Below are 15,892 nucleotides of genomic sequence, written 5' to 3' on the forward strand. Positions count from 1 at the left end.
CTTTAAATAGAAACTGCATGTTTTATTAACATGGACATCTTAGTTAAAAATGACTAGTCCCTTCTTTCCTACTTCTTTCCCAATAAGTTCATAACCTTATAGTTTGCCTATTTTTTAAAAAAATCTCTTACTAAGATTACAAATACCTCTGAGGGGAGGGCTTTTTCTTATTCATCTTTGTGTTCCTCCCAAGAAATCACTTTGCACATACTGGATACTTCATAAAAAGCAGATACCCAATGAAGTCTTATTGTTGTAAAAATAAGTGAAACTACATTATATCATAACCCTGCATTTTAACATTAAAAATAGATGTATAGGGGCCGGCCCAGTGGTGTAGCGGTTAAGTTCACACGCTCCACTTCGGTGGTCCAGGGTTCACCGGTTCAGATCCTGGGCACAGACCTACGCACCACTCATCAAGCCATGCTGAGGTGGTGTCCCACACAGAGCAACTAGAAGGATGTACAACTAGGACATACAACTATCTACTGGGGCTTTGGGAAGAAAAAAGAAAAAAAGGAGAAATATTGGCAACAGATGTTAGCTCAGGGCCAATCTCCCTCAAAAAAAAAAAAAAAAACAGATGTATAACACCATATAAAACTATTTAATTATTTTAAAGGCACATCTGGTACAGAGCAAAGACTGTAACACTGTCTAGAACCTGTACTCACCCAAGCCATGAACTGTGTTGTAGTCTATGTCTGTCCCACATACATATGCACCAAAATGAGCAGATGCTATCAGAAGGCCACCTAAAAAAAATCACAAAATTATGATCTGTTAACCAGAAAGTCCCAGACTCTCGTTTCTTCCCCTATTTAATCTGATCCAGATTCTTACAAACTAGCTGCAGGCAGTGTACCCTAGAATGACACTGGTCCTGGCCATATTTAGGAGGTCTCAGAACGAAAAGACAAACCCATAAACTGTGCTTACTACATTGGTCACAAAGCAGGGAATTAAGGTATGCCCTGGCATCATTACTTTAAACAGCACTAGTTAGGGGAAATTATCTTTTTTTTTGATCAAAATAATGTATATTTAGACATTTTCATCTTATTTTGAAAGGTCTACACACAGCATCTTCTTCCTTTCTTAAAAATGAGCATATAAGTCTGCTACACCAAGAGCTGGCAATAAATAAATTCTGACAGTTGGGCTCAATTCCCACTGAAGTGACAGTTTCAAATAACTAAAGAGGGCATAATTAATATATGACATTAATCTTTACAAAAATTAAAATATTAGGACAAGAATAGTTACTTCTATAACCAGTGAAGCAATTCTCTCTTATCTTAAACTGTAAATATGAATTTTTGAATAACTGTTATCAAACATACACAAAAATATTTAATACAATGACTTTTCTGTTTACTTAGTGCTGTGATCAAAGAACTCAGATCAAAGTCTCAAAACAATCCGACTGGACTAAGTAATTTGGTAGGTGTGACCAGCTCACATATGAAGAAAAATCCTAATAAAGATTAAAAAAATTAATGAAATTCCTTTCAAATAAAAGGTAATAATATTTTTAAATTATTTAAGAAAAAATTCACAAAGTTAAATATTTTAATAATTGTACTTTTCCTTAAACTTCAATTTTTTTAATTATCTAGATTAACACGCTCTCAGTGCTTGGGCAAGTCCTAATAGCTATACTGTAGAAAGAGCCGTCAGTCAAACTAAAATCAGAAATATATTCTTAGACTACGCACAGACTCAGACAAGGGAAAATAACTAGGGCTCTTTCCCTCACATCCTTTTGAAATGTGATCTCTAAAATTAAGATGGGTAGTGCCTCCAGAGGGTCAAGATCTATAAATTAATGGTGTTCCTTCCATAGCCATTTAAAACATAGTTTGGTAACATGTACTTAAAAATACTTTGCTCATGAAAAATACCGTTAACTGACTACTTCCTGTTGGAGTCCACGAAGAAGAGAAATGGAGGACTAAAGCACAGCAGAAACCAAAACCTAGGTTCCCTCATTCTAACTATGCAAAGCACTTGCATCAGGGGTAAGGTGAGTAAGACCTCAGAATTCTTACTCCATAAATGGAAGAGTCCATATTCGGGAAAGGTACTGTGCATGGTGACTTGGAATACTCATAAAATCACTTCACCCAAATTACGATGAATTACTACAATTCTGCCAATTAAGGCAGATACTCACCTAGAAGAACTAGTTGTCAAGGGGAACAGAAAAGCTTTCCTGTGCTTCCTTAAACAGAACCTTATCCATTTGGTTAGTGAGTTTTGAGAAGACCCAATTTAGAGTACACTGCTGAAAGGAGATGAATAATCTGTTAGACTGCATCTGTTAGTTAACTCTGTGCCCTTTATGCTTTTCAAGTTTTAAAGAAAATCATTATAAATTAGTTTCTCTGAACTGGTCACTGGACAATCACTGTTCATTATCTAGTTGTTTTTTCAATTAAACTGAAGACTTTTTTGCATTTAGTTGTACCTCAGTTGGAGTTTCTTTGGAAGCTTTTTGGTGGAACAAAGGGTGAGAAAAAAGGGGGGAGTAAAGTGTTGATTGAGGAGGCAGGTAATGTGACTCACCCAATTTCTTATAAGAATACCACAAGTGTGATCTAGACTAGCAACTCAGTGTTTTAACTTCTCATTACTTAAAGAGTAACCACTTTAAGGTTAGGGTAATATCTTACAGGCAAAAGGACACAATAAATGGAATTTACTTATGATACAGAAACTAATTTATGATTTTCATCTTTAGAGAGTTAAGTAGAAAGCTTTACGAAAGTGTGGAAATGAGAACTGGGCTTTGGTTTTGCTGAAAGAAAAGCAGAAAAAGACGAAAAATGGTGATACTATTACAGCTACTTTATCCTTTTTAAAAAAGAACTGAAATAAATTAAACTAGCAGCCTGAGCAAAATGATATTGCTAGGAAATAGAAATTCTACCAGACAAACTATGAGACTCAGGAAAAGGGGACCACAAAGAGTCGTGGACAAAATGGGAAGCAGAAACTATTATACAGACTTACAGAGATCCACTCTCTCTCTCCTAACTTCTCTTTTCCTCTCCAGTCTCCTCCCAGAACCAGGACAGTCAGTTTCCCAACACCCAGCTCCTGTGTCTACCATTATGCAACAATAAAATTTCAAAAGGAGCCACACTCCTTTCCTTACCCATGGGCCATTGAAAGGCAGAAGAGGCCAAGGAGTGTACAACAGTCTCCTGGGTGTACTCTCAATTACTAAAGGAGCTGACTTACCTGAGGGGAAGGGGAGAAGGAATCAGAGCTACGGCTACAGAGCTCTGTCATAAAATCATACCACAGCCACCTACAGCCATTGGCAGACTCTGGTACAAATTACTTTTCATTATAAACAAAGAATTAGAAGTTTACAATTTTTTTTGTCTGTTTTGTGAGATCAGTCCTGTGCTAACATCTGCCAATCCTCCTCTTTTTTTCTGCTGAGGAAGACTGGCCCTGGGCTAACATCCGTGCCCATCTTCCTCCACTTTATATGGGACACCGCCACAGCATGGCCTGACAAAGCAGTGCATCAGTGCACGCCCGGGATCCAAACCAGTGAACCCCGGGCCGCCACAGCGGAGCGCGCACACTTAATCGCCTGCGCCAGCGGGCCGGCCCCAGAAGTTTACAATTTTAACCCTCGATTTCCTTGCCTACTGCCATAATTTGCCAACAGTTGCAAAATATGAATATCTTGGAATATAGCCAAAGAAGGGACTAGAAAATGAGTTCATGGCCAAATTGTTCATCATCACCATTCAATATTAGCTATATCTAACATCTTTCAACACCAAAAAGGCATCTGAGTTCTTAACAAAATAATAAAAAATAATAATGATAATCAGTACAGTTCACTGAACAGCTACTATGCATCAGGTAACTTCCTAAGAATTTCATACACATGTATTACCTCACTTAATCCTTACAATGTATTACTTATTACCACTTTATAAATGATGGAACGGAGGCCCAGACAAGTTAAGAATCTTGTCCAAAGTCACATAGTAACTGATAGAGTAAGGATTTAAAACTCACTCTGTTTGCTCTGTGGTAGTCTATATCATACTACTCCTTTGGGGTCAGCAGCAACTGAAGTAAATATACATTAGCTTACCAATCAGATACACATATTAAACAAATCAAATTAAATTCAGTAAGTAAAGCTGCACACTCAGTTAAAAAGAGTCGTAGACCATCTTGAAGTCTTGTATCATATCACAGGCAGGCCTGTGCCACCATAGGTGTTCAACATATTCACACTGATCATTCTTTCAGTGATGCTCATATCAGAACAGCAGCTCAGACACTTCCTGACTACTGAGAGCTTACCCATGATATATATCTTCCCCCTTTGGAAAATGGAGATACACAACTTAAAAAAAAAACTTACTAAAATGAGACTCAACATATATGCTAAAATGGAAAGGGAAGTGTGTTTCTACAGCTCATAACTGTCATTCTAGACAATGCAGTAGACTGTCTAAAAGAAAACGGAAAGGTATTTCGGCAGGAGAAGATTTCATCTCTCTTTTCAGTTTCCCAGAAGCTTTCTACCCTACTCTATAACCTTGAGATAATCACAAGTCATCAATAGTCACTGGGTTAAGCATTTGGGAAACTAATACATATCAGTTGTGAACCTTTAAAATTGAAAAGGGATTGGATACACTTGAATTTTTAAAAAAATACTAAAAAACAAAACTGAAGGAAAAAATATCATAAAATATTATGTGGAAAACTATGGCCATGGAGGAGGGCACAGGACCACTCATTTCTCCAATCCTTCAGAAGGTACTACCCATCAATGACTGAAAAGGACCAAGAAAGAGGACAAACTGTGCTTAAGAACTGTGTCTATTCAAAATTATTGGCTATTAGCTTCAAAACAAAAGCAAAAACTAGCTAAAGTCCTAAAGATGTGTTTAAACTACAAACACAAATTATGAAATGTATTTTAGCATCATCTCTGCAAAGATCTTCCTCTTGCAACCTTCTATTAACTGAACTATATATTTCAATTAATTTTCCATTAACTGTCTTATACAAACTGCCAAATGACCAAGATATGCTAACCACTCTAAGGAGCTGCCCTAAAGCAAATCAGGGGCAGGCCTCCTCACCCCTTACCACACTAAAGGAGTCAATACCTTGATTTCTATGGAAGTTGGCATTTCATAATATACCCAGCCTCATCTACCTCATGGGAAGGAAATTTTACCTATGCTAGGAACTCTGTTTTTAAACTTTATGGTCTGATCTACACACATGTGTGCACATTAAACATTATGTACATGTATGTACCTCAAAGAATTCGTCTCACCTCACAAAAAAGGTTTTTGAAAGTCCAAGAACAAGATTAAGGATTAATAAAGGGTTTAGCATTTGGGGAAAAGATAAATTAGACCCATTCCTCACAGCATACAAGAAAATAAACTCCAATGGACCAGAGATCTAAAAAGAAAAATTAAAACTACAAAAGTACCAGAAGAAAACATAGCTGAATTCCTCTATAACTTGGATATAGGGAAAACTTTCAAGTGGCAAAGAGCAATTACATGCAAAGTCAAAAGATAAATGGCACACTGGAAGAAAATATTTTATATATATTATATTTTATATAAATATAAAAAACAGGAAAAAAGGGGGGCTAATGTCTCTAACATACAAAATACTTCTAAAAATAAGGGGCGAACAAAAAGACGACAGAAAAATGGGCAAAAGACATGAAAGATAATTCCAAAAAAGTTAGAAAAATGGCCCTTAAAATATAAAAAGCTATTAGATTTCACTCATAATAGGAAAAGTAAAAATTAACACTACATTGAGATAATACTTTCACCCAACAGATTGGCAAAATTTCAAAAGCTTGACAATATACTCTGCTGGAGAGGCTGTGAGGGAAAAAGGACAGATATTGCTGGCAATAATGCAAAATGGTATAAATGGAGAGGAATTTGAAAACATTTAACAAAACTACATACGCATACACTCTTCAACTCAGCAATCCTACTTCTAGGAATTTATCCTAGAGCTATATCTCCAACAGCACAAAAGTATAAGATTATTCACTGCAATCACTATTTGTAACTGCAAAATACTGGAAACTACCAGGTCCAGGTATAGGAGACTGAAAAAATTACAGTACATACACCCATGGAGTACAACTATAAAAAAGAATGAAGACAATCTCTATGAACTAACAGGAAGTGATTTCCAGGAAATCCTGTTAAGTTAAAAACAACATATATAGTATGCTATCTTTTGTGTAAGAAAGAAGTGGAAATAAGAAAATGTACATATATCAGCTTATCATTAAAAAAAAAACACACAGGAGGAATAAACTAGAAAACAAAGTTGGTTACCTAAAGGGATGGGGGAGCAGGACGGAAGGGATATGGAAAGAAGTGACATTTCTCTGAGTATATCTTCTTGTGTAGTTCTGACTTCCAGAAGCAAATTAATCTTCTAAATATTTAAAAATTAAAAGTAGGGGCTGGCCTGATGGCATAGTGGTTAAGTTCATGCGCTCCACTCTGGCAGCCCGGGGTTCACAGGTTCGGATCCCGGGCACAGACCTATGCGCTGCTTATCAAGCCATGCTGTGGCAGGTGTCCCACATATCAAGTAGAGGAAGATGGGCACAGTGATTGGCCCAGGGCCAATCTTCCTCAGCAAAAAGAGGAGGATTGGCAACGGATATCAGCTCAGGGCTAATCTTCCTCACCAAAAAATAAATAAATAAAAAAAATTAAAGTAAACCAACAAGGAAAGGGAGAAGTAAAAATCCAAAACTGAAGGCAAAGTGGAAAAAAGGAACTCAACTGAATTTTAAATGAAGGGGAAAAAGAAGAAAGCACAATATTTGACTTTATTGCCCCTTAGCTAGGTTGGGAACTAAATACATATCCTGAAAACATCTTTTAATAAGATTTTTTTTGTATGTCATAGGCAAAGCAATTTTGAAACTATTTTAAATGTATTATATGAATGAGCAAGAGAGTAAATGTGTTGATGTTGATAGGAACCAGGGTTCTCACTGTGGAAGGAAGTACACATAAATATGGAATTGGGGCTAGGCAAGAAAGAAATCTGTAGGGATAGACTGGAATTTGTAATATATGTGAAAATTCACAATTTCTAAAATATGTATATGTATGTCTAAATGTACACACAGTATGTATGCAGGAATACGTGCATGTGTATTTGCACACACATTTACATGCATATTGTGTACATACACACACATATTTCCTAGAGTGCCTGCTGAAAGGGTCTAGAAATGAAGATACCTAGCATGTAGACCTTGGTCTCTAATATCATTCCCGACCAAAGAAACGAGGGTTCCTTGGAGAAATGACTGGTTCCAGGGTTTGGGCAGGTAGAAGATGAGCCAGAAAGTAAGGAAGTGCTCAAAGAAAAGAAGATAGGAACATGTCACAAAGACAGATCCAGTGTGAAAGGGCTCTCACCAGACAAATACGGGACAATTTGAGCAACAAAATAATTAAGTAATGAATTATAGACCACTAGGGGGGAAAGGGGAAAGTTCACTAATTCATATTAATAATAGATAAATGAATACATAGGAGAGAAGAAAGGGCTCTTGCTTACAGCAGACTGTCAACTAGTAAATGTGGAGGGAGTGCTGGAGGTGGAAAATCATCCCTTTGTAACCATCAAAATCAAGACTGGTTCAGGGAAGAATCATCAGTGGATGCTAAACCTGACCACCTGACAGGAGTGAGGGAGGACTTAGATATGGAACAGAATATTTACATGGTCTTAATGTGCCTATTAACTGCAAAGGAAAAAAAATAGTAAAGTCATGTGTCACTTAACGATGGGGACACGTTCTGAGAAACACATCGTTAGGCAATTTCGTCGTTTTGCAAACACCATATAGTGTACTTACACAAACCTAGATGGTATAGCCTACTACACACCTAGGCTTATGGTACTAACGTCATGGGACCACCATCGTTTATGCAGCCCATCATTGACTGAACGTAATTATGTAGCACATGACTGTAACCACACAGTGGGGAAAAAAATTGAACACCATCTTACCCAGCTGATCAAAATTAACACTACCAATGAAGAGCAGTGAGCCATCATGTTGATGCCCTAAGGAGGACACAAAATCACTGATGTAGTTGTCCAGCCAGGAATGTATAACCTGAATCTAATCACGAGGAAACATCAAATGACCCAAAATGAGGAACATTCTGGATAAAAAATAAAGGGAAGAAGGATAGTATTCTTCAAAAGTGCAAATTTCATTAAAAAAAAGGCTTTGGATATGTTTCATATCAAAGAGATCAAAGAAATGTTGACAATAAAATATAATACCTGATGCCAGAACGGAAAGGAAAAAAGATGGTATAAAGAACATTAGTGGGTCAATTAACAAAAATGGAATATGAAAATTAAAATATTGTGTTAATAGTACATTTACTAACATTGAAAACTATACTGTGGTTATGTAAGAGAATATCCTTTTTCTTAAGAAACATATTAAAGCATTTGAGGGGTAAAGGGACTTGATGAATGCAACTTACTTTCAAATGGTGCAGAAAAAAATATGTATATAAGCATAAAGAGAAAACAAATGATAAAGCAAATGAGGCTAAATGTTAACAACAGTTTAATCTGGGTCAAGGATATGTAGGTGTTCTTTGTTCTATTTTTATTCTTGTAACTTTTCTATATGTGTGGTATTATTTCCAGTAAAAATTCAAAAAGTAGGTGGAGGCACTCAGGATAACAAGGTTAGGGAAGAAGGGAGTAAGTACGCTGGGGGTGGAATATACAGAGAATAGGGTGGACGGAGAGAAGAGAGACTCACTAGCGGATTAATTCAACAACACACACAGAAAATCATTCCTTCAGAAATTATTTTCCATAGAAATCTCGACTTTGATACTTTTCTTCCTAATCACATGTGGTCCTATTCCTCGAGTTAGTTTACAGGGTAGTAGCTGGCTGGAGATCTTAATGCAGAGAGAGGCAACTCTATGACAGTGGTTAAGAGCATAAACTCTGGAGCTAGACAACTTGAGTTTGACTCTATGAAATTTATACACTGTATAACACCGGCCAAGTCACTTCATCTCTCTCTGTGCCACCATGTCCTCAGGAAGATTTTAACAAGTATCTCCATGTCAGTTTTTGTAAGAATTAAATTAGATAGTAACAATAGAGTGCACAGCATAGTACCTGGCATGTTCACTATTCAACCAAGGTTAGCTATTGCAGCATCACTGCTTAGGGAGATTCTGACGGGGAAAGACGGCTACAGGGTGAAACTCCAACCACAGCATAATTTGTTCCTACACAATCTGAATCACAATGAATTTAGCCACACAAACCTAAATATGAGTATTCCCTAGGTACGGGCAAGATCGAGGACAAATAGGCTAAAGCAGAAAAATGTCTTCACAGAGTCAGATGAAGTAAAATTGCAATTTTAGGACTTCCACACAAAGTTAATGATGAGGACAGCCAACCAAGTATGTATAGAACCCAGGTCATGGCCTCAACAGCCAGGCTCTAGCCCATTGATACTTAGTCACTTTTCTTATTTTCACACTTATAAACCTCCACAAACCAAATCAAAGATAAGGCACATTAACCATTTTTCTCCACGTAAGTATGTGGCTGTCAATTTTAGAAGATGAACCAATTTTTTTTACCTTGTCACTCAAATCTTTCTTCCCCTCAAGAGTTTTTCTATTTACATAACCTATATAGCTTTACAACATTTCTACAATGTGTGTGTGCAGTTGCAATGTATTGTATACTGCCCCCTAGTGGTTTACTTGGGGAAAAAACCCACAAAATTCTATCAGCATCATCTTTGAAGTGGTACAAGTGTTAAATATTGCTATTACACAAATATGTGGCTGTCTCTTAGCCACTATCTAATGATAATTAAAACACTGTTCTGTCCATTTAATCTTTTAGCATTATTACTATGACTGTGACTAAGAAGCATTGTCTCTACACTAACTTAACAGTTAAATATAAATACCTGTTCCAACAAATGGATCAAAGACAATATCATTTTCTTTCACTTTTCCATGGTTGGCCATGATGAACGATAAACCAGCATCCATGCTTGTATTTCCAATAAAGTGTCTCTTTTTGACACTGTATGACTCAATAAGCTCTCTTTGTCCATCTGCAATCTAGATCAGAGATATTTTTCACATTAGCATCACTGTACAGAAGAGATTTAAGACAATCATTCACAATGAAACCACAGTATCTTGATGATGAGAACTTTTCAGTCACTACTGCCCTAAACTTGTTCCGTTAAAAAAAATGTGATTGAGGTAGTTATAGACAAATACCTTTTATTTCTTAGTGTCTTCCATTTACTTTGACTTTTCAAACTAAATTTGAATTGAATTTGAATATAATTATTCCAGGGGTTGGTGGTGAGGAAGCTTTACCCATCTCGTTTTTTCTCCTAAATACCAATATTCCGTAACATAAGCCACAGCTTCGACTCACCCACTTACGGCCTCAGGGAAGTGGGCAGAACTGCCCTAAAGTAATTTCACTTCTTTTCAGAATGGAAACCTAGACTGGAGAGCTCCACAAATGAGATCCCTCAGCTATCACAGCACTCTGCCTTTTCTCTGCTTTATTAAAAAAGCAGTTTAGGAGGCCAGCCCGGTGGCACAGTGGTTAAGTTCATGTGCTCCACTTGGGCAGCCCAGGGTTCACGGGTTCGGATCCTGGGCACAGACCTACGCACCACTTGTCAAGCCATGCCGTGGCAGGCATCCGACATATAAAGCAGAGGAAGATGGGCACAGATGTTAGCACAGGGCCAATCTTCCTCAGCAAAAGGAGGAGGATTGGCAACAGATGTTAGCTCAGGGTGAATCTTCCTCACCAAAAAACAAAAAAAAGAAGAAAAAAGCAGTTTAGACTTTCTGACAAGTCTTGTGTTCATGCTTCCAGGTCCACCCCCTACTACCCGGGCCCTATATCTAACAAGTCTCTTACACTTTACAGGAATCTCTGGAAAAACAAACAGAGCAAGACACATAACCACATATTTTCCACTGATTTTAATTCATACAGTATTTCTAACTCTTCAGCTCCTTTAAAGTTCTACATATAAAGAGTCCAATACAAAGCCCTAACATTTAGCTTTTAAAGAAATAAACTGAAATAGGTAAAAAGAACACTTGCTTACCCATCTACCAAAATAAACATTATGTGGATTCTCAGGGATGCAGTTTGGGTCCAAACCATAATCCTCCAAAAGAGAGAATATATGCTGTGGCTTCTTTAAATTCACTTTTCCTTCAAATGGCAGAAACTCAAGTGCCTAAAAAATAAAAGTTATCCTAATGTCCTATAAAAATTTAAAAGCAAAAAGTAGTGCTTATATAATAATACTTATTTTGTAAGTTTGGTAGCAGCATTAAAGAAGACAAAACATGAAAAGTACTTAGCACACAATGTGCTACAAAATAAGCCCTTATAGACATTGGGTATTGTTATATATCAACAGTAGCTCAACTACATTCATCTCATAGGTTTTTTGGTTTTTGCTACATTCACTTACATCTATTCGTCTGACTTTTTCTTCTTGTGTCAGTGTTTTATTAAATGTGTGGATCTTTATTTTATACGTAGAATCTGAATGCAGAAATGGAACCTAAAATAAAGGCAAATAAATTCTTTAAGCTTAGTAATTCTACAGTATCTGCAGATATGCCTATATAAAACCACATTTCACTACGCACCATCTTCTCCACAGGGTAGTTCCTAAGAGAACTATACAGCTCCTCCGAAGATTTTCCATGACCCCAAAGTTCAAATATGGACCTAGGAAATAAACGATTGGTACTAACCTCAGTAGAAATTAGTTCATGCAGTAATAACTAACAGTTACTTCACTAGTTCTTTATGCTCGTTCCACTAAAACAATTATTGCCTATATTTTCTAAGCTATAAATGAGAAATACGTATCCTGGAAACAAATATAGTATAAGTCCAAATGACACACAGAGATTGAACTTTATACAGACGGAGGGAAACTTAACATAAATGAAGATTTTTCCACATTTTCATCATTATATTTTTATACTAGAATGCAAATGATGCAGTAAAGCCACTTAAGTTATTTTAGTGAAAAGGGTGAAAAGCTGCAGGAAATCCAATTTTTCCCAATGTCTTCTCCATAAAACAAAAAGAAAAATGACCAGATAAAAACTTTACTATTAATACTTAGCTATTACTTAGTAACATTTAGTAATTAATAGTTACTTTTATAACTTACAAAAACAAAACTCTTACTATAAAACATTCTCAAGCTTCCATCAACTTCAAGGAACATTTAAATAATTAAAAGCAAAATTTCATTGCAATCAACCAGTTTTTAGAATTAGTTGTAACAGAACTTGGTCTATATATTAGCATAGTTCTGCACATCTGAATTCGAACTACTTTATAATTGCAATTAATGCTGCCATTAGGATTGAGAATATTACCCTTTGAAAACAAATTCCTGCTTTCCTTTCTTTGAATGTACAGAAAGAGGGCCTCTATAGCAATTCTCCTCTTACTTAGCTATCAGTTAAGCAGTGACTTCCGCTACACAAAACATAAAGTGAATGAAAAGCAACACACACAAAAAATTATCCAAAATAGATATCCCAAAATTCCATGTATTCAGCTTTTCTGTCTTATTCTTATTATTTAAAAATTATAATAAGCTTGGTCAATTCACCCATTCAACAAACATGTATTAAGGATTACTATATGACAGGAACTGTTCTAGGCACTGGGATACAGCGGAGAACAAAGCTCACTGCCTTCATGAAACATAAGGGAGAAGACAGACTCCAGGAAGCAAAAATTGAGGGAAAACATAGGCAACGCAATCTCTTGACAGGGAAAACCTTGAAAACCAAAATAATAAAAAATAGTAAGAGCTGGGCTGGCCCCGTGGCTTAGCGGTTAAGTGCGCGCGCTCCGCTGCTGGCGGCCCGGGTTCAGATCCTGGGCGCGCACCGACGCGCCGCTTCTCCGGCCATGTTGGGGCGGTGTCCCACATACAGCAACTGGAAGGATGTGCAGCTGTGACATACAGCTATCTGCTGGGGCTTTGGGGGGAAAAAAATAAATAAATAAAATCTTTAAAAAAAAAAAATAGTAAGAGCTAACACCTAATATAATACAAAGTACAAAGAACTGTTCTAAGGCCATTTAATATTAACTCACTTATTTCTCATAAGAACCTCATGAGGTAGCTGCCAGTATCATCACCCATTTAACCAATGAGGAAACTGAGGCACAACTGATGCCTTGGGTCATTCAGCAATTGATGAAGCTAGGATTCAAACCCAATCCTTCTGACTCCTGGTTCCATGCTCTTTACCACTACGATACACTGCTTCTCAGAAACAAAAATGCAAAAAAACAGGCATTCCAGGCCATTCAGGAAAGGCACAGACAATTCCACAGATCATAATTATCCCAATGAACTATTCTACAGTATAACATAGGAACTAATGCTTGTAATGATAACCTAGAATCAATAAAATATGAACACTCCATACCCTTATTTTCAGAATTTATATATATTAATATATTTACATTTAAAAAGGTCAAAATAAAAAGGTGAGACATATAAGCTTGAGTTATAATTGAAACATTAATTTATAGTAAACCTTTTATGATTTAGATTTTCAGAGTAAACAGTTTTCATATATATAATTGTACTATTAAGATCCCTGTTTTAGGGGCCGGCCCCGTGGCTTAGCAGTTAAGTGCGCGCCCTCAGCTACTGGTGGCCTGGGTTCGGATCCTGGGCGCGCACCGACACACGGCTTGTCCGGCCATACTGAGGCCGCGTCCCACGTACAGCAACTAGAAGGATGTGCAACTATGACATACAACTATCTACTGGGGCTTTGGGGAAAGAAAACAAAATAAATTACCTTTAAAAAAAAAAAAGATTCCTGTTTTAGAGATTATAAAGCTTATATGGATTGCCCTATTTCTCATGAGTGCTATATAAATAAGCATGGACGTCAACTTATTAATAGTTAACGATGATCTAAAATATTTCACTGATTACAGTGTAATAATGAAAACTTTCTGACAAAAATGCTTTAAGGAAATATCCTTTGAGGGAAGGAGGGGATGGAATTGGGAAATGTGCACAGGGAGCATAAATGGCTTCTGTAAACCATTTCTTTTTTTCTTAAAAAAAAAAAGCTATGGCATGGAACAGAATTGAGAGTCCAGAAATAAAATCACACATCCATGGACAGCTAATCTTTGACAAAGGAGCCAAGAACATACAATGGAGAAAGGAAAGTCTCTTCAACAAATGGTGTTGGGAAAACTGGACAGCCACATGCAAAAGAATGAAAGTAAACCATTATCTTACACCATACACAAAAATTAACTCAAAATGGATTAAAGACTTGAATGTAAGACCTGAAACCATAAAACTCCTAGAAGAACAGATAGGCAGTACACTCTTTGACATCTGTCTTAGCAGTATCTTTTCGAATACTATGTCTACTCAGGCAAGGGAAACAAAAGAAAAAATAAACAAATGGGACTATAGCAGATTAAAAAGATTCTGCAAAGCAAAGGAAACCATCAACAAAATGAAAACACAACCCACCAACTGGGAGAAAATATTTGCAAATCATATATCCAACAAGGGGTTAATTTCCAAAATATATAAAAAACTCAAACAACAACAAAATAAACAACTCGATCAAAAAAATGAGCAGAGGATATGAACAGACATTTTTCCAAAGAAGATATACAGATGGCCAACAGGCACATGAAAAGATGTTCAACATCACTATTAGGGAAACGCATCACTATTTAGGAAATCACTAAAACTACAAAGATGTATCACCTCACACCAGTCAGAATGGCTATAATCGACAAGACAAGAAATAAGTGTTGGAGAGGATGAGAAGAAAAGAGAACCCTCATACACTGCTGGTGGGAACGCAAACTGGTGCAGCCACTGTGGAAAACAATATGGAGTTTTCTCAAAAAACTGAAAATAGAAATTCTTACCATATAATCCAGCTATTCCACTACTGGGTATTTATTCAAAGAATATGAAATCAACAATTCAAAAAGATTTATGCATCCCTATGTTCACTGCAGCATTATTTACAATAGCCAAGACATGGAAGCAACCCAAGTACCCATAAAAAAATGAACAGATAAAGAAAATGTGGTATATATACACAATAGAATACTACTTAGCCATAAAAAAAAAAGAGAAAATCGTGCTATTTGCGACAACACGGATAGACCTTGAGGGTACTATGCTAAGCAAAATGAGTCAGACAGAGAAAGACAAATACCATATGATTTCACTCATATATGGAAGATAAACAAACACACACATAGATAAGGAGAACAGATTAGTGGTTACCAGAGAAGGGGGAGGGGAGTGCGAATCAGGTAAAGGGGCACTAGACTATTGGCGGTGAACACAATGCAATCTACGCAGAAACTGATATATAACAATGTACACCTAAAATTTACACAATGTTAAAAGCCAATATGACCTCAATAAAAAAATTAAAAATTAAAACAAACACAAAAAAGCCATGGCAAAATCTCAAAATGTTGACATCTAACAAGGTAGATACCTAGATATTTGTTCTATTTTTCACTTTTTATGGTATGCTCAAAATATTGTGTTAAAAATAAACAACTAAACAAAATTAACTTTCAATCCCGATTCTACCACCAAAAAATTTGAATTTAAGTTAGTTTTGAATCTACGCTTGTAACAGTCTATTTTACTTCTGGAACAATTAATATTACAATAAGGATTGTGATTTTTATCTTTTGAAAGTGAATTCCT

At 36.4% G+C, this 15,892-nt stretch overlaps 1 protein-coding gene across 10 annotated transcripts in view; it reads right to left on the bottom strand.

The window, feature by feature from the left end:
- Positions 1-15,892, bottom strand: part of TRMT11 (tRNA methyltransferase 11 homolog) — a 60,285-nt gene that overhangs the window by 32,299 nt on the left and 12,094 nt on the right. For 6 of the 10 annotated variants that reach the window (XR_009223528.1, XM_058566338.1, XM_058566346.1 and 3 more), the window contains 5 exons: positions 11,781-11,862; positions 11,600-11,692; positions 11,225-11,359; positions 10,046-10,202; positions 678-758 (listed from right to left, as the gene is read on the bottom strand). Coding sequence is in view for 9 of the 10 variants with exons in the window: in XM_058566338.1 (XP_058422321.1) it covers positions 678-758; positions 10,046-10,202; positions 11,225-11,359; positions 11,600-11,692; positions 11,781-11,862 (548 nt within the window). In the remaining variant the exon portion in view is untranslated. The remainder of the gene's footprint in view (positions 1-677; positions 759-10,045; positions 10,203-11,224; positions 11,360-11,599; positions 11,693-11,780; positions 11,863-15,892) is intronic. The other 4 variants (XM_058566345.1, XM_058566344.1, XM_058566340.1 and 1 more) reach the window with 3 other exon arrangements.

This window comes from Diceros bicornis, chromosome 23, assembly GCF_020826845.1.
Source record: "Diceros bicornis minor isolate mBicDic1 chromosome 23, mDicBic1.mat.cur, whole genome shotgun sequence".
NCBI classification, from domain to species: Eukaryota; Metazoa; Chordata; class Mammalia; order Perissodactyla; family Rhinocerotidae; genus Diceros; species Diceros bicornis.